The following is a 24,503-nucleotide window of genomic DNA, read 5'->3' as shown; positions in this document are numbered from 1 at the left end:
CATTATAGATACATAAATATGGCCCCGCGTTTTGAATTCTGGTTGGGTTATCCTTATGGGGAATCTGGTTGTGGATCCTATGTGGGATAATATGGGGATTTTTGGTGGGGAATCCTGCGGGATCGTGGGTAATATTATGTGGTGAATCCAGGAGTGCGGCCTACATTCATAGTGAATCAGTGTGCCAGCCAGCATCATCGAATTAGCATTTGTTTCTTAGTTACGGGCGTTTTGGTAGTGCATTACACCGACCCTCCTGCAATTTCAGAATGGCGTGTGCATCAAATTTTGCCAAAGACTCGCCAAAACGGCTACGGAAACCTATGAAATGCTAAAGCAAGCATTTGGGGAGTCCGCAATGGGTCGTGCACAAACTTTTGTGTGGTATTCACGTTTTAAAAATGGCTGAACCTCTGTCGATGATGACGAGCGTTCTGGACGGCCATCTTCGAGCACAACGCATGAAAATGTTACGAAGATTCGGCAGGCCATTCACGAAGATCGACGTCGTACCATCAACGACTTGTGCAACATTGTTGGGATAGGCTATGGGACCTGTCAGCTGATTCTAAAGGAAGAACTCCACATGCGACGCATCCTGTCTGAGGACCAGAAGCAGAATCGACTTCTCGTTTGTCAGGAGCTCAAAGATCTTGCAAGAACCGACCTCAACTTCCTTTCTAAGGTTTCCTCTTCCCAAAGATGAAAATTCAGCTAAAGGGAAGGAGATTTGAGACGATAGAAGAGATTCAGGCAGAATCGCAGATGGTGCTTGACAGGCTGACAAAGAAAGATTTCCAGGGATGTTTCCAGGCTTGGCAGCGGCGCTGGGATCGTTGTGTTCACTCCCAGGGGAACTACTTCGAGGGTGATGGATGAATTTAATACCTGAGATAAGTGTACAGGTTTTTATAGGCGCAGTCTTGAAACTTTCCGATCGCACCTCGTACCAACACACATTCATAAAACATTAAATACACAATACATATGCATATTTTGCAATTGTTTATTCAGTTCTACTCATTATTCTAGACTATTTTCACATCATATAAATAAATAACTTACAGATGAACAGTGGGGTGTACCCTGATGTAACAATGCCATGTTTTAGAGGTGAAGTACAATCCACCATCTGACAGACTTATCGCTTATAAATGAGGTACAGTGGATTTCTCAACACAGCAATGAAAATCCCTCTACTCAATCCAGTTAGTGGTAGAAGACAATTTTAAAGGGTAGTGACGATGGTGACATACGATCGGGACCACTGAATTCTTTGAGTATGTCCATGTGTTTTCAGGTTGTCCGGTGATTGAGATTAGCTCTTTCTATCGGACCCAACTGAGTAGGCGCCCCTCCTCACTTTTTAACCTGAGGACGGAAGCAGATCCAGCTTCTGAAATGAAGTGTTCTTTTTAAAAACACAGACAATGGACATAATCAAAGAATTTAGTGATCGTGATAGTTGTAGCCATAATTGACCCACTTAATGATTATTAACATATTTAATAAATTCATTGGTTTTATGGAATATGGGGATCCATCACTCTGTTCACAAAAGTACCCGAGTCAACCAAATCGATTCCACACCTTCACGTCCTGCCTCTAGTACCCATTGTTCCTTAATCTAAGCCTAGGTCTCTAAAGAGGTGTCCTTCCTTGATGGTTGCCATGCCCTCTGGCCTTGTATGTGCTACAAGTCCAATCCAGGTCATCCTCCTTGATTTAATCGCCTTACCAGTATTAGATTGATACAAATTTTGAAACTCATGTAATTTTCTATGTCTGTTACCATCTCTAGACTTGGCTGTATGCTTCCAGGCCAAGCTGTGACATCTTGGAATTAATATACAACAAATAAGTCAAAGTAGAAGACACTTGCAGTCTCTCAATACATATTAATTCTTCAGAAATATTTAAATGCCCATCACATATCTGTAACTTAAACGAACTAAATAATTTCAGAATAAGTCAGATCTTTTAGTAAGATAATATGAAGGGGCATCTCCCTGACAATTCAGAACACAACGGCTGTCATCACATACATCTTGAGAGACACATTCAATGATCACAACAGTAACACTTTACCAACACATGGATGGCAACTCTGGTACTAAAGCCAAGGATGAATACTGATAACATAAATGCTGGCCACTGTGCCCTATTTGAGCCACAAAAGTTAAAAAATCCCCTTCTCAAGGCTCCGCATTAATATCACCATCCCATCTGTTGTTTCACAAATACCCAAGCGGTCCCTTGCAAGGAAGCCCGCATGTACACGTCCTATTCTACTGTAAGAAGAGAACAGAGTGAGCATTCATGTACTTTCTAGTCCTTTGCTGTATTCACCTTCCTTGGACAAAAAATATATTTTTCAAGAGCACTTTTCTTAATTTAAAAATATTTTTAATATGGTACTCTGCAGGTGTAAATGAGAACCACAAGCACCTAGAATTGTTTTACATTTCTTAAACCTCATCACTCTGAGAAGTAGAGGAGATGTTAGCACCTTTGGGATTTAATAACAAGAATTTTGCAGACTGTGACAATTCTTCCATCTTTTAGGTACCTGAACATATCTAGAATTATAAATTAACCTTTAATCTCCTATAGCCAGTATTCTGGCCACTGCATATGGACTTCACTGATGTATATGGCCAGAATTTACATATAAATTTAAATACCCACAAAGGGAACTCAGTCTAGACAAGTTGTACGTTGACAATTTAAAAGAGTAGAATTAGGTTAACTTCTGCCTAATAATTACAGTACGTTACAGTATCATAGAAAACTTGTTTTGTTTCTACAACTTTCCCAAATGTTTAATATGGGGGCATAATGAAAAGAAACATCCAGACCTTGCAGGAAATCCGTTGGGCAAAATTGTTAAATTACACGTTGATATATTAAAATATTTATTCAAACACCACAAGCACCTTTCTTCTACAATTTGTACGTAATAGTACCAAACGCATGTCGCAGTCTGGGATCTGACTTGAACTTTGCCTTTTCTTGCATCTGGACATATGAACTGTCGAGTGTCAAGCTGCTTGCTTCTTTATTTGCAAAAGGCTTCCATTGATTTGGGTCAACCTGAACTTGGCTAGTTTTTTTTATGCCATGCTTTATGTAAAGCATTTTATTTATTCAGCAGTTGAGAAGCATTCTACGTGGTAGTGCTTCTCTTATGTGCGTACGCCACTCAAAACCGAGCATACAAAAGAAATGTCATTTTGGACAGCATCAGCACTGTTCAGGCTGTTAAAATTACAGCAGAAGCAGTTTCAATTAGCTCGCGCACTGGCAACTTAATTTATCTGAAACACTGTCACTGTGCCACTGTGTAAAAATACCAACATTTACTTGTGATATTATTAAAGTGGAACAATGAAACTTCGTGTATGTGACGTCAACATTTCCTCCATGCGGGGGTGGAGAAGAATAACCCCACCATACCCCTGTGTGTCACAAGAGGTGACTAAAAGAGGAAACCTTGTGTCTGGGATTCAGCTGGGCCACATATCTCTGGGGGAAATAAATTCAGAGGCTTGGTCCTCCAGGGTGGATGCTGGGCTAACAACCTAATGTAACCTAAAAACACACTAATGAAATCTAAGAAAGTGACAGTCAGACTGACCTCTTTAAAGCAGAATGACAAACAAACAAACAAACAAGCAAGCAAAGGATTTGAAAACTGGATCATGGAATGTACTATCCCTGTACTAACCCAGAGTGATTCAAATGCTGCTTGAGTAATTACATGCAATATTAAATCAGAATTCAGGCAATGTTATATGAACCCCTATTCATATGGAACGGAGGTGCTTCAGGATGTCGGCTGTTTAACACAGCACTTGAAAAGGTAATCAGACATGCAATAATTAATACAAGGAGCAGCATCCTTTATAAACCAGTGCAGATGTTTGCATATGCTGACAACACAGCAAGGAGATGAACTTGCAAATTAACGAAGAGAAAACAAAATACACGCCAGTAACCAAAAAGGACGGCAGGCATGGCCCTTCCCACATAATGGAAAATTTTGAAAACAGAGAACTGGAAAGATAATTAGCCAATGATATAAACGTACTGGGATGACCTCAGTACTCTTTGACAGCATGATACAATTATGGAATAAAATTATGGTGTTGTGTGGGATGCAGGTGTGATCCTGGAAGAAACTCCCTCCAGATCTAGATGATAATGATTTGCAGGGTTAACCTAATGAAGCAATCAGCAAGCCAAAATTCTTGGCATGTTGTGCGCTATGAGAAGTTTTGGAAACATCAATGAAGTTAACACTGAAGAATGGATATACAGTAAAGTGGGTTTCCAGCACATGACAAACAGACAATGCCAACGCTGCCACAAAACAGAACAGATAAGAAGAGTGTGGGGAGAATGAGAGCAGGATTCATACTGTTGTGAGGAGTATAAACGGTTCATATGAACAAGAAATTGTTACAAACCGTTTCTCAGTAGCCACAGTGAAGTAATGCTTTCTACAACAGAAATGATAAAAATCCTAGCGATGGAAGAGAATTATGTAGAAAGAAGAAATACTTCAGTCCTTACATTCATGCTCAGCTGTTTCCACTTGCTTTAGTCAGCAGGTCACGCACGGCCTGCGCCACATTCTCTCTCTGGACCTCAATTTCATGACGAGTCACAACATGACGCAGCTTTACAATTCCTCTTGCCAGTTCTGACTCACCCAAGATGGCTGCCAAAGGAATGCCCATTTCTTCACAGTACTGCAGCTGTGCCAACAACTTGGGGTTGCGTTTGTATGAATGCTCTGCCTGTAACGATCACAAACACAAAAATAAGCATTATGAAGTTTATCAACATTTCAAAGGTACTCTGACCTCTGAAATACTGGTAACCTTCTACCACACTACACGGCGGTAAAACTCTTCATACTCACCGCCGTGAGAACCTAAAATCCTACATAAGGCATTATAATGGCACCTCCAATTCTATTTAAACTTCGTGAAGATAACGAACTCAAACCATGAAAAACACTGAAGCAAATACAACTCCAGATTCAGGAATGGTTGAGAACACTGTGGGAATATTCACTCTTCAGCAACAACACAATCTGTGTCACTCGAGTACTCGTGAATTTAAATTCCATGATCTAGATGCATGTACAGATTTAATTAGAATTTAAACAATCTCGAAGTGCTACGTGTTACAAAACACAGTGCCTTTATTGCATTTTTTATACAAAAACTCAAAATAAAAACTCTATTACTGAGAATGAACCCATTTACCTGCACAGTGTCTTTATATTTTTAATTATTCCAATCTTTTCCATATTTTAATCAAATAGTCTTTAAATTTAACCTCATACCACACATTCACAGTGGTAGAAAATCTTGTAGTCAAATGTACTTGGCTTAGAACTGTAAAGATGGCAGATGGTCCATATCTGGAATGAAACCCTTTAGCAGACAATCACATCACACAAATGAACAATCTTCATCAAAAGTTTATTTTGGCTGCGACTCAGTCTGCTCCATTAGTGTCAGAAGCCAGAGAAACATATTTCATTTGAACGAAAGGCTTGCTTTCTATCGCAGGAAGTAAATTTCATCCCAGTCCCTCTAATGCGACCCAGTTCATCTGAGAATTTGAATCAGCTTGGAATGTGTGAGCTACGCAGTGAGTTCAGGAAATTATTGTTGAAGTCAGTGTTCCTACTGTTATTCATGCAGCCGTGCAGTCAGTCCAAAAATACCTTCATACTGTGTGTCGAGGCAAGAACAGTTTGTATGCGCAACAGCTTAGAGTTCAAGACTCAGGAAACAGACCTGAAGGGAGCTGACCCGACGAACACAGCGAAAATGACCAATGCCCCACACAAAAAATGTGATTAGGATGATAACAAGATTATACCACCCCATCTGCATTCAAAGGGGTGTTCAAGTTGGGGCAACTGAGAGACTGTTCAGACAGGGTTGTCCATCAGTTGACTGGTAATGTACCTGGCAGAAGACAGAATGTGGCACCCCGGAACAGCGTAAAAGGAAAAAGTGAAGTCATATAAAAAGTACAGCCCGACCACAAATCCCCACCCGCCCGACTACCACAGCAGGGTGCTACTCCTAGACCACTGCTGAACAGCGAGCATTCACAGATGGTGGGAGAAACTTTTCCTTGTATTTCTATGGCTGTTTCTGAATGTCAGGCACATTGCTTTAAAATTTCACATCATCTGAGGAGTTGTATACCAAAAGTTTAATGCCTGTATTGTATCTGGACAAAGAGTAATGACTATTTTCATATCCCAGGAACAGTGCATCTATAAATATTACTAACACACGGTCTATTAAGGACATAGCACAAAGTGATACCCTGTATACTGCCCCCATATTCTGCTGTAACATATGGTCAAACTGTGTGGAGTACATAAATATTCTGTTATACAACCATGTTTTGTTACGTTAGATGACACAACATGACAGTTCATTCTTCGGTGTTTGGTTGCTTACGTTACCTTGATGTTGGAGTCCCACAGCTCCTTGCAGAGTTTCATCCTGTCCTCCAGAAGGTTCTTCTGGGCGGACGCCACAAACACCTCAACCTCTGTTGTTCGCACCTTGGTCTTGTTGCTGGCGAGGCGTGCCTCCAGCACCGAGAACACGCGTTCCACGCCAATGCTCACGCCGACACAGGGCACATTCTTGTGCTTTGGGTCAAACATCCCCACCAGGTTGTCATAACGACCACCACCTGCAATGCTGCCAACTCCACTACTCTCCCCATGTTCAGTCTTTGTGTCACCTGGTGAAGAGAACCAATGCTTCACATCGTTAGCAAAGAAGAATATCAATAAAATCTTCTAGGGCAATCAGCCGCGTTAACTGACGTTTCGGGAACAAACTCTGTCCCCATCTTCAGGGTTCTGATGTGACTGGATCCTCGGAAGTCGCCTGTGTAACAGGCGAGAGGATCCAGAGTTTGTTCCCGAAACGTCGGTTTACTACGGTAACCAGTTAACGCAGCTCATTGCCCGAGGAGATTTTATTGATTGTACTCGCCGCAAAAGTTTCAAAAGAAGAATATGTTTGTCACGTGTGAATTAGACAATATTTGCCCAGCTGCTAAAATTAAGATATCATTACAACAGTTCATCCTATGCCACCTTTTAATCTTCAAAACTCCATTTGTATCAAAGACATTAACTTTTTATATGCAGTTACATTTTATTTCTGCTGCTTAAAAGAGCAAAAAAAAAAAAAAAAAAAAAAAAAAAAAAAAAAAAAAAAAAAAAAAAAAAGAAAGAAAGAAAGAAAGAAAGAAAGAAAGAAAGAAAGAAAGAAAGAAAGAAAGAAAGAAAGAAAGAAAGAAAGAAAGAAAGAAAGAAAGAAAGAAAGAGGGGAGCATCTGGATGGTTCGTAATCCATCTTAGATCAATTATATCTGCATTATCAGTGTTATATACTGTTTATTTAAGCCCCTCAGAACAGAACCTGATCAACTAGTTGTTATCGCACTTACGTCAATAAGCATGAGATCTGTATTGGAAAAACATGTTTTGATCTGTATCAGAGCAGCATCAGTGTCCTATATTAATGCACATATCTGTTATAATAGCATTGTACTGGTCTGGTTTTCTTGTATGACCTACTGACATTAACATTACATTTTTATATACACTACAATTTAGTACATTACGCAAAGAAAAGAGTCAATTACTCTGAAAATATTACACGAAGCATACAAATTACAAATTATGTAGGTTTCATTAATGTAATTTTCTCCACTCCTATTTCTTTATTTTTCTCAACATTGCGAATCTTAGAAGGAAAGAACTGATGATATTGAGATTTACACTGGTGAATACTGAAACATTCAGGAGGAACTTAGTACACTCACTGAGTAAGACAGCCTCATAGATGACGCCGGTGTAGTAGTCAAGCCCACGGGCCAAGCTGAGGTCAAAGCTGACCTGATCCTGCAGCCCATAAAGTGTGCAGTATTTGAGGAACAGTCTCAAGGCTTCCAGTCCATCACGAGCGCTCTTGCACTGACCTACGAGCATTTCATCCTGCAACAGCTGTTCTACCAACTCTGTCTTGCCACTCAGACGCACGTATTTGCCGATGCAGTCTGCCACAGCGGGAGACAGACCCTTCTCATTCACCATTTCATTGTGCACCTCCTCCCAAGGAGACTGCAAAGAAAGTAACTGTAAGCACCTGGATAGCATGTGAACTCACATGTCTACCAACTCTGTTCAACATACTGAATAGAACTTATTAGTCACCGAACAATTATGTACATGCAGTTTCTCAATTAATGAGAAATACAAATGGCCTCAGCAGCCATGAAGTGCCTAAATGCAACCACTACTACCACCACTGACACTTTAATTACAGTTTATAAAATAAATGCTACTGAACATTATACTTGAATGGTAGGCAATCATACATACTTCATATTCAGGAAGTCCTGTGCTAAATTCTTAACTCAGAGACTGCATATTAAAATAGGTATTTCTTGCATCCTCCATCACTCCAAGTAATGGGATAACGGCTCAAGATAGCTCACAATAATCCTACTGTCCAACACTCCGCAGCTAACAAGCAAGTCATTACATAAACTAAGAAATGGAAAGACGGAAACTTCAACATACCTTATCCAGCTTATCAACAGAAGAGCATATTGTGCGGAATTTGTCTGGCGGAACACCGCACGCCTCAAACAGCCCATCCAGTAGCTGTCGATGGTTGACCTTGATGAGAAAGTCTCCCAGTTGCAAGGATGTAAGGATTTCACTCACAACACGGACACACTCCACATCTGGGATCATGGGGTCATACTGACCAGCTATGTCAAAGTCCTGCCAACATTGTAAGCTCAGTGATAACACACACCACCTGCTGAATTAACAGTGACTCCAGTTTTAAGATTCCAAACAGATTCTTTGCAATTTTATATCATTCACTAGTCTTATTCATAGGCTGTCCAAAAAGATGTATTCACACATTCAATGAATGAATTAAATAGTCCTACTTCAGGGAACTCTGGGTTCCCCTTGAACCGAGGGGTAGCAACCTGCAATTGTCCCTCTACCAGGGTCACGGTAGATGGCATAGGGCAGCAGCTATGTCATTACTGGGGTGAGGCTATTGAAGAATGACTTCCCTAAAGGCCTGTCACCAGATATTCACAGGCGACAATCACATATTGATTGTACCGTTTGTGATACTGCGATGGAGAAGGCAACGGGAAACCACTCCATTATAATTCCCTAGTGCAATCAAGCATGGCAGAATATTCGGAAAGAGGGGCCCTGGCAGGCCAAGAATCTCCTGGCTTCAGAACCTAAAAACTTGGTCCTCGACGTCCACTGGAGGGCTGTTTCAAGTAGCGGCCAGTAAAGCTCAAATTGCTATGCTGATCGCCAACATCCGGAATGGATAGGCACTTTAAGAAGAAGAAGAAGAAGTGTAGGTGTTCAAAATGACCACTGTTAGCTTCGTGGCACAGATGACAGTGGTGAGCAATTGACTAAGAAGCAGCCACCAAAGTTGGTGCTCAAGACTGTTTAATTTCTTGCCAGAGCTCTCAATGTGTTGCTGGCTTTGTGCTGTACACAGCATCCTTCAAGTAACCCCACAAATAAAGTCAGGTGGGGTTAAATCTGGCAATTGTAGGAGATATTCAACAGATCATCTGCTTCATATCCATAAAATTAGACTGAGAAGGTGTATTCTATATTGGAACACATGCAAGAGTTCTTTGCAAGTTTGAATTATTAACAAAAGATTATGTTATCTTAATTACACAACTTTAGTTTCAAACTGTACAAATCTTGGTCTTACAGTTTTCTTTAAGTACCATAAATCAAAGTCACTTCAGCTCTGCTGTAGCGTACTAGACTTGTATTCATGAATCAAGTCATTTTTCTTCATTCATGAAGTTGCCATGTTGTTACCTTACACTGTACAAAGAATTAATGTATCAAAGTTTTGTATTTTCGAAAAACCAATTTACCATGCATCATTGTATGGCCCTATTACAAAATATTTATATTACATCACTGAAAAAGGAATATTTATATCAACTGCATTACAAATGATTTTTAACTTTTCACACTTAATTTTTTAATAAACAATTTGTCACACGACTGTAACTTTGAATCTGATTGTGTTGCCACCTACTGAGCAAGTTATTTACACTAAAAAGGTCCTCACTTACGCATTGATAGAACTCCCGATATCGTCCCCGCATCATGGCCGGATTGTCGCGCCTGTACACTTTGGCCATATGATACCGCTTGATGTTGCTGATCTTGTTCATGGCAAGATAGCGAGCAAACGGCACTGTGAGATCATATCTCAATGATAGGATCTCTCCACCTTGATCAGCAAGATCATAAATCAACTTGGAGTCCTCGCCATACTTTCCAGTCAGAACTTCCTGCACACACACCAAACCAATTCATGTTTAAATTAAGTCTTCTCAGGCTATGAGCCATGCTCTCCTAGCCCACAAAAACAATCTCAAATCATGTCAGTCATTTCCAATTAAAGACAAAACTCTGCACAATTTATGATCAATTTGTTTCAAAATACATGACCCACACAAAACAACAAATTGAAATACTGGTATGAGAAACACGTGTATGTTACAACCAATAAAATGAAATCTTCCTTGGTAAGATTTCAGGCTCTCATGTGTCTCATAGTTGTCTTCTGGGATGTTGTGCCTTGAGTGCATTCTGGAAGACGCTGACTAATGTTTCAGAGGAGCCCACTGCCTTCATCATGAGGGTGGTAAATAGGAAAGGTGGATAAGATATAGAAGCATGTTGGACAAGGCACAGCCCTGACCAGAATGGGATAAGTGGGGGCCAAATAGGAAATACAGAACAGAATTAAGAAACATCAAAACAGCCATTTATAGCCAAGACAAGCAGAGCACATAAGCCGTAGTGCAGCAGTTTCAAACACAGGACTTGAATGTTACCTTCACAAAATATTTGATCTTCATATATTATTTCTTCTGCTCACATCATCTTATTTCATATGACTGAAATTCTTGTCATCGTATCATCAATGGACTATCACAATTTTCTTGTAAAATAAAAAGTAAAGTGAAGCTGCCACAATACACGCCATGTAGGCACTTGGGGGGGGGGGGGGGGGGAAGACGGTATAGCTCCTACTCATTCTTAACCTCAGCACTAGATGGGGGTGAGTGGTCAGCATCACGCCCAAGCCTTGCTTTACCCTGGGTGAAAGGACCCTGGTACCCACTGGAAAGAAGGCGGGGGGGGGGGGGGGGCACAGAGCTGGTCTGGACGCAGCGGCTAGAGGAAAAATCCTCTGCCCCTGTCGGGGATTAAACCCTGGTGTCCAGTCCATAGTCAGTCACTATACTGACTGAGCTATGCCGGCTCCTTGTGATTTCTTGTGCCCCTTGGAAGTAGAAGTAGCATTGAAATATATATCAACACAGTAACAAATAACATTACACTGTGCACACTGCAAATATTCCACTTCTGAAATCAGAGTATGAAGAGACAAGAATACAACTTGTAATAAAGACAGCTGTCTTCTGAGAGGTAGCTCTGTGTAGTCTGGTTGTTAATGGTTGACTTTCCAAAAAAACTTACTGCCTTTTAATAACTGAATCAACAAGCTCCTCTGAAACTAGAATCAGTCAGTATCTACCACACGTCACAGTGCTACAGCCCAGAAGACAGCCATCTTCATTCTCGCCATGAAAACCTCAAACCTCAACTTCTAATGAGCACAAGAAATATGCGCACCACTTTAATAAATGGCCATAATAACCTTGAATCCATTTAAACATCTCTCATCATTCACTAAAGTGACATTTAGAGGGACTTGACAGCGAATGAGCAAGCAGTGTGTGAAAGCTTCCATGCAAAAATATTAAATGAACCAGTGGTGTCATACTTGTCTGCAATCAATGATATTATACTAAGTCATTGGGTAATTATAATTACCCAATGACATAGTACCCACATCTTTGCCAGGAGTTTCCAAAGTCTGTTCTTCCCTCAGATGAAAGGTAGAGGGCTTGATAGTACTACAAGAGTTGTAAGGCAATGGCATTTAATTACTGAATGCAAAGGCAAGTGAATGTAATTACATATTTTTGTGAATTTCTGTAAAGTCCAAACAACTTAAATAGTTCAGGACAAAAAAAGAAAATCAGAATTATTAACACTACAAAAACAGGTTAACAGAAAACCAATATTAAAATCATGTACCATGTTACTAATGAAGATTAAACTGTTTCTGAAGGATTCTAATGATGGCGCAATATAACCTGGATAATCCCTCAGATGACGGACAAAGTCTGACAACCCAACAATCCAGATCAAGATTAAAATGCTTGCCACATTTTTTTAAAATTCTCCAATATCAGATTCCATCAAGATCAGTTCAACCAGTATCAAGTTGAAGATTTCTGTCTTCTGGGTTGTTGCGCTGTGTAATCTGGTCGATGTTTTCATCGCCCTGATGACGGAGGCAGTATGACCTCTGAAATGTTGGTAAACATCGACCAGACTACACAACGCAACAACCCAGAAGACAGAAATCTTCATACTCACCGCTGTGAAAACCTGAAATCTTACATAGTACCAAGTTGTTTCATGCATATGGACAGCCCTACTAACAGACAGAGTGACAAATAGGTGGAATGATTGTAACAGGTGCTCCATGGGGCTGCATGTGCTTAAAAAAGTAATTTATTCCTTTTATTGGTGGCACATTTAATTCCATTTTTTAGTCCCTAAAATACAAAAACCTGATCGTCAAAAACTCTCTGGCTCCTAAATTATTTAACTAGATCCTAGTTCGAAGAAAAAATTGTCATGCCCTGACCCTCACCCATGACTGCAATAGTAACGCAACAATCTGATGCTTTATGGAAGTCGCACAGATGCACAGATAAACTGCTCAACATTTAGTAGAATTCAGATATGCCATGAGGTTTGTCAAACCCCATCACTTCAATGACATGACAAATGGAATTACGTCACCTTTAGCTCAAAGATGGGTGTGTCAATAGTTTCAGCTCCATGACGCTTGAATACAGAGATGATTTTGTTGAACACATCTGCTCGGATGGCCATCTGGGAAGGTCCATAATCGCGTGTACCCTTTGGAGTCTTAAGGATGAGCTTGTGAGGTCCAGAACCATCTTCCACAGTTCCCAACTGTGCCTTCAGGTTAAGCAGATGACTCACTTCTTCTGTTATCTGAAACATTATAACCATCCAAGGGGCTACAACTACATAAAATAGTTTATGACAGGCCAGAGAAAAAGTAAGTGCGCTGGGGCAGTGATTCTCAGTTTCACAATACAATTCCTCTCATGGCACTTTCATCTCAAATGCCAATCCAAACAAGTTGGAAATGATGTCAAAGTAACAAACTAACTAACTAGATGGCTTAGGGAACCTGAAGGTTCATCAGCAAATTAACCAAGGCCCCGAAAGGTCCATCCTGGGCCAACAAAATCCAATCTCCTTCAACTCCTATCTCCCGTAGATCCCACCTGAGATTATCCTCCCATCTACGTCTAGGTCTCCCCAGCGGTCTCTTCCCCTCAGGCTTCCCAACCAACACCCGGTGCACACCTCTTGTCCCATCCATGCACGCTACATGCCCAGCCCATCTCATTCTTCTCGACTTAATAACCCTGACAAATTGGGGGAGGAGTACAGATTTTTAAGCTCGTCATTATGCAATTTTCTCCATGTCCCATCGTCTTCCCTCTTAGGCCCAAATATCCTCCTCAACACCCGATTCTCAAACACCTGCAATCTGTGTTCCTGCCTCTGAGTGAGAGACCATGTTTCGCACCCATACAAAACAACAGGCAAGATTATTGTTTTGTATACTTTAATTTTCAGGTTCTTAGAAATCAGACGGGAAGACAAAATATTTTGGACTGAGAAGTAGCGAGCATTTCCGGAATTTAGTCTCCTCCTAATTTCCTGATTTGTTATTGTTGTTCCCAAACATTTTAACTCTGTCACACTTCCAAAGGATTTAATAGCCACCCTAATATGATTTTTCCTGCCTGTCTGCTGGTAGCCAAAAAAACAAGGTAGCTTTGAGTTTTCCCACCCAGTCACTTCTAGGCCAGAAATGCATGTAGCCCTTGACATGAAATACCCATCGTTAATTTCAATATTAACCAAAACTGGAATGTTGACAAATTTTAATGAAATTCCACAAATGCCAAATTTCATGAAACTCCATTCATCCATTTCTGAGTTGTTACACACAAACAGATGGATCGACAGATAAATATATGATGGGTGTAATTCTGCAACTTTCAGCTGTGAACATACCTAAAAATGGTTCCTAAAACAGATCCTGTCCAAACACAAATGCTGTGGTCCCTTGCCTATTAAAATTAAAAGTGAACTGACCATAACAAGTCAGCAAAACTAAAAATTCAGATATCCTAACAATAATCAGTCTGCTAGAATCTGTCCGCTGTGGAAACCTGGACCACAGCCAAGTTTCAGTTTTGGTGCAAACACGGACAACAAGACTTTTGAGTGGATTCTGACTGCACCGTACAGCCTGCAAAATGCTATCATCAGCAGTTGAAGGTCTTCCAATGTTTTGGAAAACATCTTCAGGGTGAATACCTGTTGTGAGGTTAGGAAGCCTTTATAAAAATCTGGCAGTGGGAGGTAAACAGCATGACTGGACAATCAGGGTGCTGTTCTATCGGGAAGGAGCAAGCAGTACAGGAAAATAGGTAATAAAAAGGTTTAGCACTCACATATTTAGGAAAAGGCGAAATGAGAAAGTTTCGGTGATCTCATGGTTCACTAGAGAGATGATAAAAAATGTTAACAACCACACGGTCAGGGAAAGAAATGCAGACAAGTTTGTGCAAGTGTGGTCTTGCCTTTTCTCTTTCACTTCTTCATTTTATCCTTTTTATCCTATTTCTTTCTGCCATCACCTTTTTTATCAAACTAAACTTTTAATCACATCTTTTCCTGAACTGCATGGTCACTCACCACTTTTTCATCACTGCTTTTCAAAATCACATAGTTGCTAGAAGTATTTTCCTACACCATGTGGTTAATCCCCACTGGAAACAACTACTCTGCTCATCCAAACATGACATAGCTCTCATTCAACTGCAAGATCATTACAAGGGCTTCCCAACCAAACACCACGGATATTCACACTGACGGCGGCAGCTGTAATGTTTGCTAAAATGGAAAACCCTCAGCGACTGACAAGGCTTGGCCCCAGGAGGTGCATTAGAAGAGGGAGGGCCTTCCAAATTTTATTAAATGTGGTTTAAAAAATATCATTCCTTGTTGTGACCTTTCCTGTATGTATTTTCATACAATCATGTGGTCATTTAACTGAATGATGGACACAAAGTAACTAGAAACCCTCCCTTTGAAACATTAAGTAAAAGCATATCCCGAGCACATGCACATATACAAGTCCTATTACAAACATAGTCTAAACATCAGCAGGTGGTTCCAATTTATAGCACCCAGCATATAAACGGTTGTCATTAAACTATTTCTACGTTCCCCCTATTGTCCACTTCTGCACACACACACACACCTTGCTACTGACCTGTGGTCTGGCAGTGATGGACAGACAGCGCCATACCGGCAAGTGAAAGAGGAAAGGCTTGAGCCGCAATGCACCACCACCCAACATCACTGCAAAGGAGTTATGAAACAGGACCAAATATTTTCTCAGCAACACTGCCTCATTCAGAGAAAAGCACGAAAGAACTGAGTGAGTAATCTACACTACAATGGGGAATTCCTATACATTTCTGTGAGACATATGGAGATGAGACTGTGCATTGCTTTCTCACATTATTTAAAATCGCTTAATTAATGGCAGCGTGTTCAAAGACAGTTGAACAATCGGAGAGAAAAACAGTCATATCTCCAACAAAGCACAACAAATATAGGGGCATTTGGATGCGCATATCACATCAATAACCAATGTGGATCAAGTTCTTCTTTGATAAATTTATAGTTATTCAGCTGATCAAGGAATTCTGTCATTATAAAACCAAACGACTGATCACTACATCACAAAAGCCTGACACTTAACCACATCCTGGGTCAGTTAAATCCAGTTAAGATGTGCAGGATCTTCATCTCTGAGACCCATTTCAACGCTACCCTCCCATCATGCGTGGCTTATCTTGCAAGAATCTGTTAGTGTATTTAAAGATTTTAAATGCATGTTATGTGCCCTAAATTTAAATAAGTGAACAATATTAGGTGAAGAAAACAAATTATGAGATTCACTGTGTATCAGTCCCATCATCATCTATTTAAATCATTATCTGGTGGTAGCAAAAGTGAGGGAGCGGCTTTCAGTAAGTAGACGAACTAAACAAAATTTTGACACAGAAAGATTTGATTTGAAAAAATTAAGTGAGGGAGAGGCAAAGGAACAATATCAAGTTGAAATTTCGAATAGGTTTCAAATTTTAGAGACAAATGAAGATAATGAAAATGTGGACATCAACAGGGAGTGGGAAAATGTCAGAAACTGCATCAGAATTTCAGCCAAAGAGAAACTGGGATACTACAGGAGAAAGCAAAATAAACCGTGGTTTGATGAAGAATGTTCAAAATTAATAGATCGAAGGAAGCAAACAAAATTTCAATGGTTGCAGAACCCAAACAAAACAAATGCGGATAATCTATGTAACGTGAGACGTGAGGCTAGTAGAACCTTTAGGAATAAGAAAAGGGAACACCTGAAGGGCAAAATTATTGAGCTTGAAACAAATAGTAAGAACAAAAATATCAGAGACCTGTACAGAGGCATTAATAACTTTAAGAAAGGATATCAACCTCAGACCAATTTGGTAAAGAATGATAATGGCAATTTGCTTGCAGATCCAATCTAAATTGTGGATAGGTGGAAAAATTTCTTTAGCGAGCTCTTAAATGTTCATGAGACTGGTGATATTAGACAGATTAAAATACATACAGCTGAATTGTTGGTGCCAGAACCTAGCTTAGATGAAGTGGAACTAGCCATTGGGAAGTTGGAAAGTTATAAATCTCCAGGAATTGATCAGATTCCAGGAGAATTAATTAAAGCAGGTGGCAAAGGGTTGCATATGAGGATCCATAAGCTTATTCAGTTAATTTGGGATAAGGAAGAGATGCCACAACAATGGAAGGAATCCATAATTATTCCTATTCATAAGAAGGGGGACAAGACTGAGTGTGGTAATTACCGAGGAATTTCTCTGGTATCAAACTGATACAAAATTCTGTCAAACATTCTTTTGGCAAGATTGACTCCATATTTGAATGAAATTATTGGGGATCATCAGTGTGGGTTCAGACGAAACAGATCAACGATTGATCAGATCTTTTGCATTCGTCAGATACTAGAGAAAAAATGGGAGTTCAGTTGGACCGTACATCAATTATTTACAGATTTCAAAAAAGCCTATGACTCTGTGAATAGAAAAGTGTTATATAATATTCTTATTGAATTTGGTATATCAAAGAAGCTAGTGCGTCTAATAAAAATGTGCTTAAATGAAACCTGTAGCAAAATTCGATTAGGTAAATATTTATCTGAGTAATTTTCCATCAAGAACGGTCTGAAACAAGGAGATGCTTTGTCTCCCTTTCTATTTAACTTTGCGCTAGAATATGCCATCAGGAAAGTCCAGGACAGGCGGAGGGTTTGCAATTGAATGGGACACATCAGCTATTGGCATTTGCTGATGATGTTAATTTATTGGGAGATGACATAAATACAATAAAGAGGAACACAGAAGTTTTACTAGAGGCTAGTAGACAGGTGGGGCTAGAAGTAAATTCAGAAAAACGAAGTACATGTTAGTATCTCGTCATCAGACGACAGGCGGGCAAAATTATCTTAGGGTAGCTAATAAGTCCTTTGAAAGGGTTACAAAGTTCAAATATCTGGGAACAACAATAACAAATAAAAATGACACTCATGAGGAAGTTAGGAGGAGATTAAATTCTGGAAATGCTTGCTACAATCGACTTTTCAAAGAAGATCCTGCGCCACAGAGTGAGTGAGTGAGTAAACATTTAAACCAACAAGAGACATTCTCAACCTGTGAGACATCGTAAAAAGAGGCCACTTGGTACACCAAGAAACGGATGGGAAATAACATTAAAAAAAGAGACAGCTTACATATGATAGGAACAGGAATGAAATGTCTCAGGATGGACCTAAATGGTGGTCTCCTGTGACTTTTCTTCATCAGTTGTTTAATTATCAAGTGCTCAGGGAAGTGCATAGACTACTGCCACTGTGAATGTAATAAAAGAAGTTCCAATGTAGATTACATTGCCTTTCGTGTTATCTTTGTCTGGTCTCACTTAGCTTCACTCTTCTGGTTCAGTGATCAGAAAATTTCTCAGCCATAGAATCTTCAGAAAGTCACACTTTCACAATTTAGAAGTTGTATAAGAATCCAGGTGAAAGTCCATCTGGAAAGGGAGGGCAGTGATCGTAGAAATTCTGATATACACAGTGGTTCCAAGTAAAGTGAAGTGAAGTGTGACCACAAAGCTAATCATCTGACAAAAACAACAAAGAAATTCTGCATGAGTAAAGGAAAAGAAAAACTTTCCTGTACTTAAACACCACATGACAAAGCTATGAGCATTCAGACCTCAGCATTATAAGAAGATGAGTGATTGGTTAAATACTGTGGCCACTTTATCCTCATACAAAAAGAAAATGGTGCCAATTGGTTACTACTCTGGGCACGCTCTCAAAGCAAAACCCAAAACCACTACAGGGATAGTCCAGCCTGTAACCAATCACTTACTGATGAAGTTCATAATCATTTTGAAAATTCAAATATGAGAGCATAATTATCTTCAATATACTTAAACAGTGTCACATCAAGATTCATGATTCTTAGTTTAATTTAAAAACTGTCATACCACCTACAGAGACTACAATGAGAAATTAATGAATATACAAATTACGATGGATGCGAGTTGGTGTGGTTGTAGAATATTATCCCGGCATACGTCTGGCAGAACTGAAGAAAACCACACTTATTTCAGAGCCAAGATCTGAACCCACAATCTCCAAAAATAAGGAGACAAAGGACTAATAACCATTGTAACAAAATGTCAGTAAGATCAACTGAGACAGGCAGAAGCACTGTGAAGAAAAAACAAATCAAACTGCCGTGCTTTAAGCGATAAAGAAAATGCATTAAATGTTCTCCCCGATGTCTAAGCACCATGACACTGAAGAGAAGGCTGTGCCAGTTTTGACACAGACATAATGAAAAGAAATAGTGTTGTCCAGCCCTACTTTACTGACTGGAATGTCCAAACATAATTTATCACTGGCAGTTTTCATGGTCTGAAGTCTTAGAAGGCTATATACACTGCTATGTACCCAATCACTATGTTCCAAGTTTGCTGTAGAAAAAGCATCATTTAACAAATTATCTGCATTTACTGATTCTTACATTACAATATGATGCTGCTATCAACTGAAGAGGTTATACAGAATCAAACAAAATGGGAGTATGATGATAAATGGTGGCGGTAGGTAAGGATCAGGAAGACGGTATAGCCAAAAATGTACAAAGCGTGTCAGAGTAGCCAGTAACCCAGCTGAGATTTGAACTGGGTACCTTACAGATGTAATTCTAGAGCATTTCTACTTTGGGAACTTATTCATTTAGTGCTTGCAATATTTGTTTGTTTTTAATTTTACAATTTTCACCCCCTTCAAGTGGTGATTAATTATGGCTTTATTGAGATGTAGGAACCACGCAGGAAAAATACAGGAAGGAGGAACGGCAGCACCGAGGCTTCAGGATCTGAAGGTTCCCAGACTGAATCTCAGCCAAATGACATATTATCTTCAATCAGTCCTCCAGGCCAACAACATATGGATTTACTTTAAATAGCCCATGCCCACCTTCTTCCAGATTTTTCCAAATTCATGACTACACCATCATTTCACAATACAGTATGGAATTAACAAAAGGTACAATTATATAAACAAAAAAACAAGTGACTCTCTTCAGTTTCGCCCTGCAAGAACTGTGAAATGCCACAAAAAATCTCAGCAGAGCTGGCGGTGGTCAGCGGAATACTTCATGAAACATTCAGAGTACAAACAATTACATATCACACACTTTGTTTCCAGTTTAAATCTGGTGAGTCCAGTCTTATAGTTTCCAATTAGTGCAATCACCGTTAGAATGCAATCTACTATAAACATCAGTCACAGAAGAACATATAGTGGTTTTAAAATATTACTTAAACCATTGCAAAGTCTTTCACAGATGAATGTAGTAAAGTTACACGTACAGTCCAGCAGTAAAACGCAGTGTATAAAAAGCATTTCATGGTGTTAGTAACTGAAAGTATATGGATTGCAAATGAGCAAAAACCCATCTAACAGAAATAAAATCTTTATCACAACAAAAGCATGTCACAGGTCACTATCAATTGTCAGTTCAAATCCAATCTTATAATTTGTCTAAAATCCACGAATCTTCCACATTGCACACAGTTTTGATAGGGAACTCATTCAATCACCAGGTACTTGGAGTACAAATATTTTTAAATTGAAATATGTGACCTCACCTTCAAATGATAAACTATTTGCCTCAAATGTTGTTAAGTAGGTAGACTACGCTGTACATTTAAATAAACAGCATTATCTACAAGACAATTTTGTGTTCATGTTTGCTTATGCTCACAGAGGAGATATTTAAGTGGGCTAGACCTCAGAAGACACTGACATGGCGTGGCTAATATAAAGTTTTCTTGTGAATTGAAAAAATATTCTATTTTACAAGTGCTGCCACTATTAGATGTACTTATAATATCAGTGACGAAAATGTGAAAATAATGGAAATGCTGATATATATTCACCATTACTGTGAGTTGAAAAGAATGGGTAAGAAATATGGGAGAAAGGAGGGACAAAGTTAGCAGCATGAAATACTGGAGGAAAGGAAGAAAGTATAAGGGATTAAGATACAACATAAATCATCCCCCAATGACCTTCAATGAGCTTCATATACTAGTTACTTACTCCGTGGAGCTGAGTCCTTCCTCAGAAGCCGACAGCCACCCAAGAAGTTCCCAACATTTTATGAAACCCCAAGTTCATCACCGTACTCACATGAGCCCACCACTGGTCCCTATCCTCAGCCACTTAAATCTAGTCCACATCAGCCCATCCTATTTCTTTAATACCCATTTTAATATTATCCCCCCACCTACGTCTAGGAGGGGGTCTGCAGTGACTGCGCAGTCTGAGGCGTGGGCCTTGTGCCGCTTGGTCACTGGGACCATAGGGTTCGAATCCCACTGAAGCCATGGATGCTTGCCCGTCTTTTTCTGTGTTAAGCTGTCCTGTGCACGGGTAGAGGCCTTACAGTGGGCCGATCCCTCGTCCAAGGAGTCCTACCAAATGTCTATAGATCGAGCCAATGAAAAGTTGGGACCTGCAGTGCTCAGGCACTTGAAGAACTGTCGTTCCCAGTATCCTACGTCTAGGTCTTCCTAATGGTCTCTTTCCTTCTGATTTGCCCACAAAAACCCTGTTTGCATTCCTCCTTTTCTCTCCCATGCGGGCTACATGCCCTGTCCATCACACCCTCCTTGACTTTATCAGTCTCATTATATTTTGTGATGAGTACAACTTATGAACCTCCTCAATATGCAATTTTATCCATTCTGCTAGTAATTTATACCCCTTAGGTCCAAATATTCTCCTCAGCGCCCTGGTCTCAAACACCCTCAGTCCATGTCCCTCCCTTAGTGTCGGAGACCAAGTCTGACACTCATACAAAACTACAAGCAATATTATTACGTTTCTATACAGCAGACAAGAAGACAAAAGGTTCTGAACTGAATTGTAGCAAGCAGTACTCAAATTTAATCTGCTCTTAATTCCTCTAATTAGTGTATGAGATAAAAGTTGATGTAGTTCTGCATATTTGAGTATGGACCAAAATTACCAAATTTAAACTGGCTTGTCAACTTTCACAGTTTATCAGAAATGATGCATTCCTTCAAGTAATTTCAGAGCTGAAACAAGCAGATGAGTCATAATGCATTCATTTTATGTGATTGATGCAAAGAATAAATCACTTGACATGAAGATGAAAATGAATGCTGTAGCTATTAGACTGATATATTTTTCTTCAATATGAACTGGAAGTCACAGACTCATAGAAGGGATGATGATGTACAGCTTCTTAAAGCTGGTGATTGCTACAACCTATTACCATGTCCAAAGGCCTCACAGAAAACAGATGCACCACTAAAAGCAGTACTGCTATGCCTAAGTGCAAGGAAGCATTTGGCATAAATTAACCTATACCCCCTCCCCTGCAAAAAACTGACAGAAACCAACAAAGTTAATGCACAAACCCAACAGGTCTCGGGGGTTAAGTAAAAACACAACTTTCCTGAGTGTTCTAGACTCAGGAATGAATACTGTTCAGCTGTAGACACACAACTATTTCTCACCTTGCAGCCAATATCAATTCCATGATTATTAGTTGAAAGAAGGCCTACGACTTGCGGTGGCAGATTATTACAAGTTGGTACACCTGTTGGGAATGCCTCCAGCTCTACTGGGGAAAAGCTTTTGATGTGCTGATACCATCGTGTAAGATGAGACATACTAGAAGGCCAACCAACCCCTCTAAGGACATCATACATGGCTTTATCAGCATAGGAAGGTTCATAGCCTCCTATGTAACTAATGTTGGCAAGTAAATTGTCTAGCATTGTAAGATCCTTCACAGAGATGGCATTCGGAATGCTGATTTTAGTTACCTGAGAAAGAAGAAGAAACTCAAAAGTAACAAGAAATTTCCCTGGTCATGTTACTCTGTATATGTACATATATTTCTAGGCGTAGCTCATTCCAGACTCCCTAACCGTTTGCCTTTAACACTGGCCCTTAGCTCTGGCCATATCCAGCCACTGAAGGGATGAAATCACCTGGGAGAACTATATATATATATATATATATATATATATATATATATATATATATATATATATATATATATTGAGTATATATATATATATAGTGCTGGAACGGACTCAAAATCAGTTCCTAGATTTTAACATACATAATTTGTAAATTTATACAAATGTTATAAAAACTGATTAAAGTGAAACGGATGTTCAGCAGCATAAGGTCCAATCGAAATTACATCAGACAATTCATTAAATGCAAAAAATCACCTGTACTCACCTTATCTTTACTTCCTTTGGCTGCTTTCAATTTTCGCACAATATCACTCTGTTGATTAATTTGCGCTTTTAACTTTAACCTATCTTCGTCACACATTTTACCATGCACCTTTCCTGCACATTACAGCTTACAGACTGCCAGGACTGCCAACACTTATGATGGTATAAACTGTTGCCAACTCGGATTAATGTTTCGCGTCAACGATTTCTATGTACTCTGAAGTTAACTTCAAATTCAATATTACTGAGCCCTACATAGCATCAGCCCCTTATATGGGTAAGAGTGTGTAGTGTTCAGTAGTAATTTATAATTAATGATTTGCATTCTTTATGTGTAATGATCACATACCTATGGCAGCTCGAAGTGAAATGATGGATCAAGTCAATTCCTAACTTAAAGTAATGCAACGCAACATAACCTATCTTAACGTGACATTTCTTCTCTTTATTATTCATTTAATTACGATCCTTCCAGCCAATTATTATGCATCTCATGCTAGTGATCTGGTTTCCCAGAATTTCCTTAGTAGATCGGAATTCATGTGATAACGTTTCTTGACAGAAAATTGGTCAAGGCTTTCCATTCTGGTAATTATTAGAATACAGCCCAATATTATAACATTTATTAAGGAATGTTACAAGTCTCAACTCCATACAAAATTCTATACGTTCTTCTGCCTAGTTTAACGCCATACATAGACGAAACTATTGTGGATCACTAGTGTTGATTTCCATTACAGTAACTATCCTAACCTAACTTTATGATATTTACTAATTTTGGAATTTCCTCACAGATTGTACACCGTACTGAGATTTTCCTTTTAACTTTAATTTGGATGCGTATATTTTGTCTTAATATAATGTTGTCTTTGCTTACTGTTTAATGAACTCTATAATATGACATTAAACAGTTTGTGCAGTTGATATTATTAACTCGTAATGATTCTTACTTGTATATGGGTGGTATCCTGTTTGTATCTCGACCACAGGACAGATTACCATGAGTGAGGATTTTCCTTCAGTCACGCCAAGAGAATTATTGGGCAATACCTTAAAATAAGCCATGAGCACTTCCTTCCCAATTCTTCCAAGTTCACTGATGTCACTATGCAGAAAATACACTTTCTTATATGACAGATGAAGCACGATCAAAGATACTATCCACATTTGACAGATTTCTTCGGTACTTTGGGGGAAGCCAGTAAGAAAACCTACATCTTAAACTAGG

General features: G+C 39.4%; 1 protein-coding gene across 5 annotated transcripts; it reads right to left on the bottom strand.

The window, feature by feature from the left end:
* Positions 1-986: 986 nt before the first annotated feature.
* Positions 987-23,417, bottom strand: HisRS (histidine--tRNA ligase). 5 transcript variants are annotated; one of them, XM_022075975.2, is made up of 9 exons: positions 23,277-23,408; positions 22,538-22,849; positions 13,034-13,252; positions 10,213-10,434; positions 8,645-8,851; positions 7,885-8,182; positions 6,503-6,789; positions 4,576-4,802; positions 987-1,396 (listed from the first exon to the last, which is right to left on the bottom strand). In XM_022075975.2, the coding sequence occupies exons 1-8, from the start codon at positions 23,370-23,372 to the stop codon at positions 4,584-4,586; spliced, it is 1,860 nt and encodes a 619-aa protein (XP_021931667.1). In that variant the 5' UTR covers positions 23,373-23,408; the 3' UTR covers positions 987-1,396; positions 4,576-4,583. The 5 variants fall into 5 exon arrangements, with proteins under 5 accessions (XP_021931667.1, XP_021931669.1, XP_021931666.1 ...); XM_022075977.2 differs by lacking the exon at positions 22,538-22,849 and adding an exon at positions 15,621-15,709 and having other exon boundaries at positions 987-4,802; positions 23,277-23,417; XM_022075974.2 differs by having other exon boundaries at positions 987-4,802.
* Between the last annotated feature and the right edge of the window lie 1,086 nt (positions 23,418-24,503).

The sequence above is a fragment of the Zootermopsis nevadensis genome, unplaced genomic scaffold (genome assembly GCF_977971745.1).
Source record: "Zootermopsis nevadensis isolate Lab colony 2312 unplaced genomic scaffold, Znev_1.0 Znev_ptg000028l, whole genome shotgun sequence".
In the NCBI taxonomy this organism is placed as follows: Eukaryota; Metazoa; Arthropoda; class Insecta; order Blattodea; family Termopsidae; genus Zootermopsis; species Zootermopsis nevadensis.
Note: the sequence above shows the minus strand (reverse complement) of the source record. Positions and strands in the feature narration are given on the sequence as shown.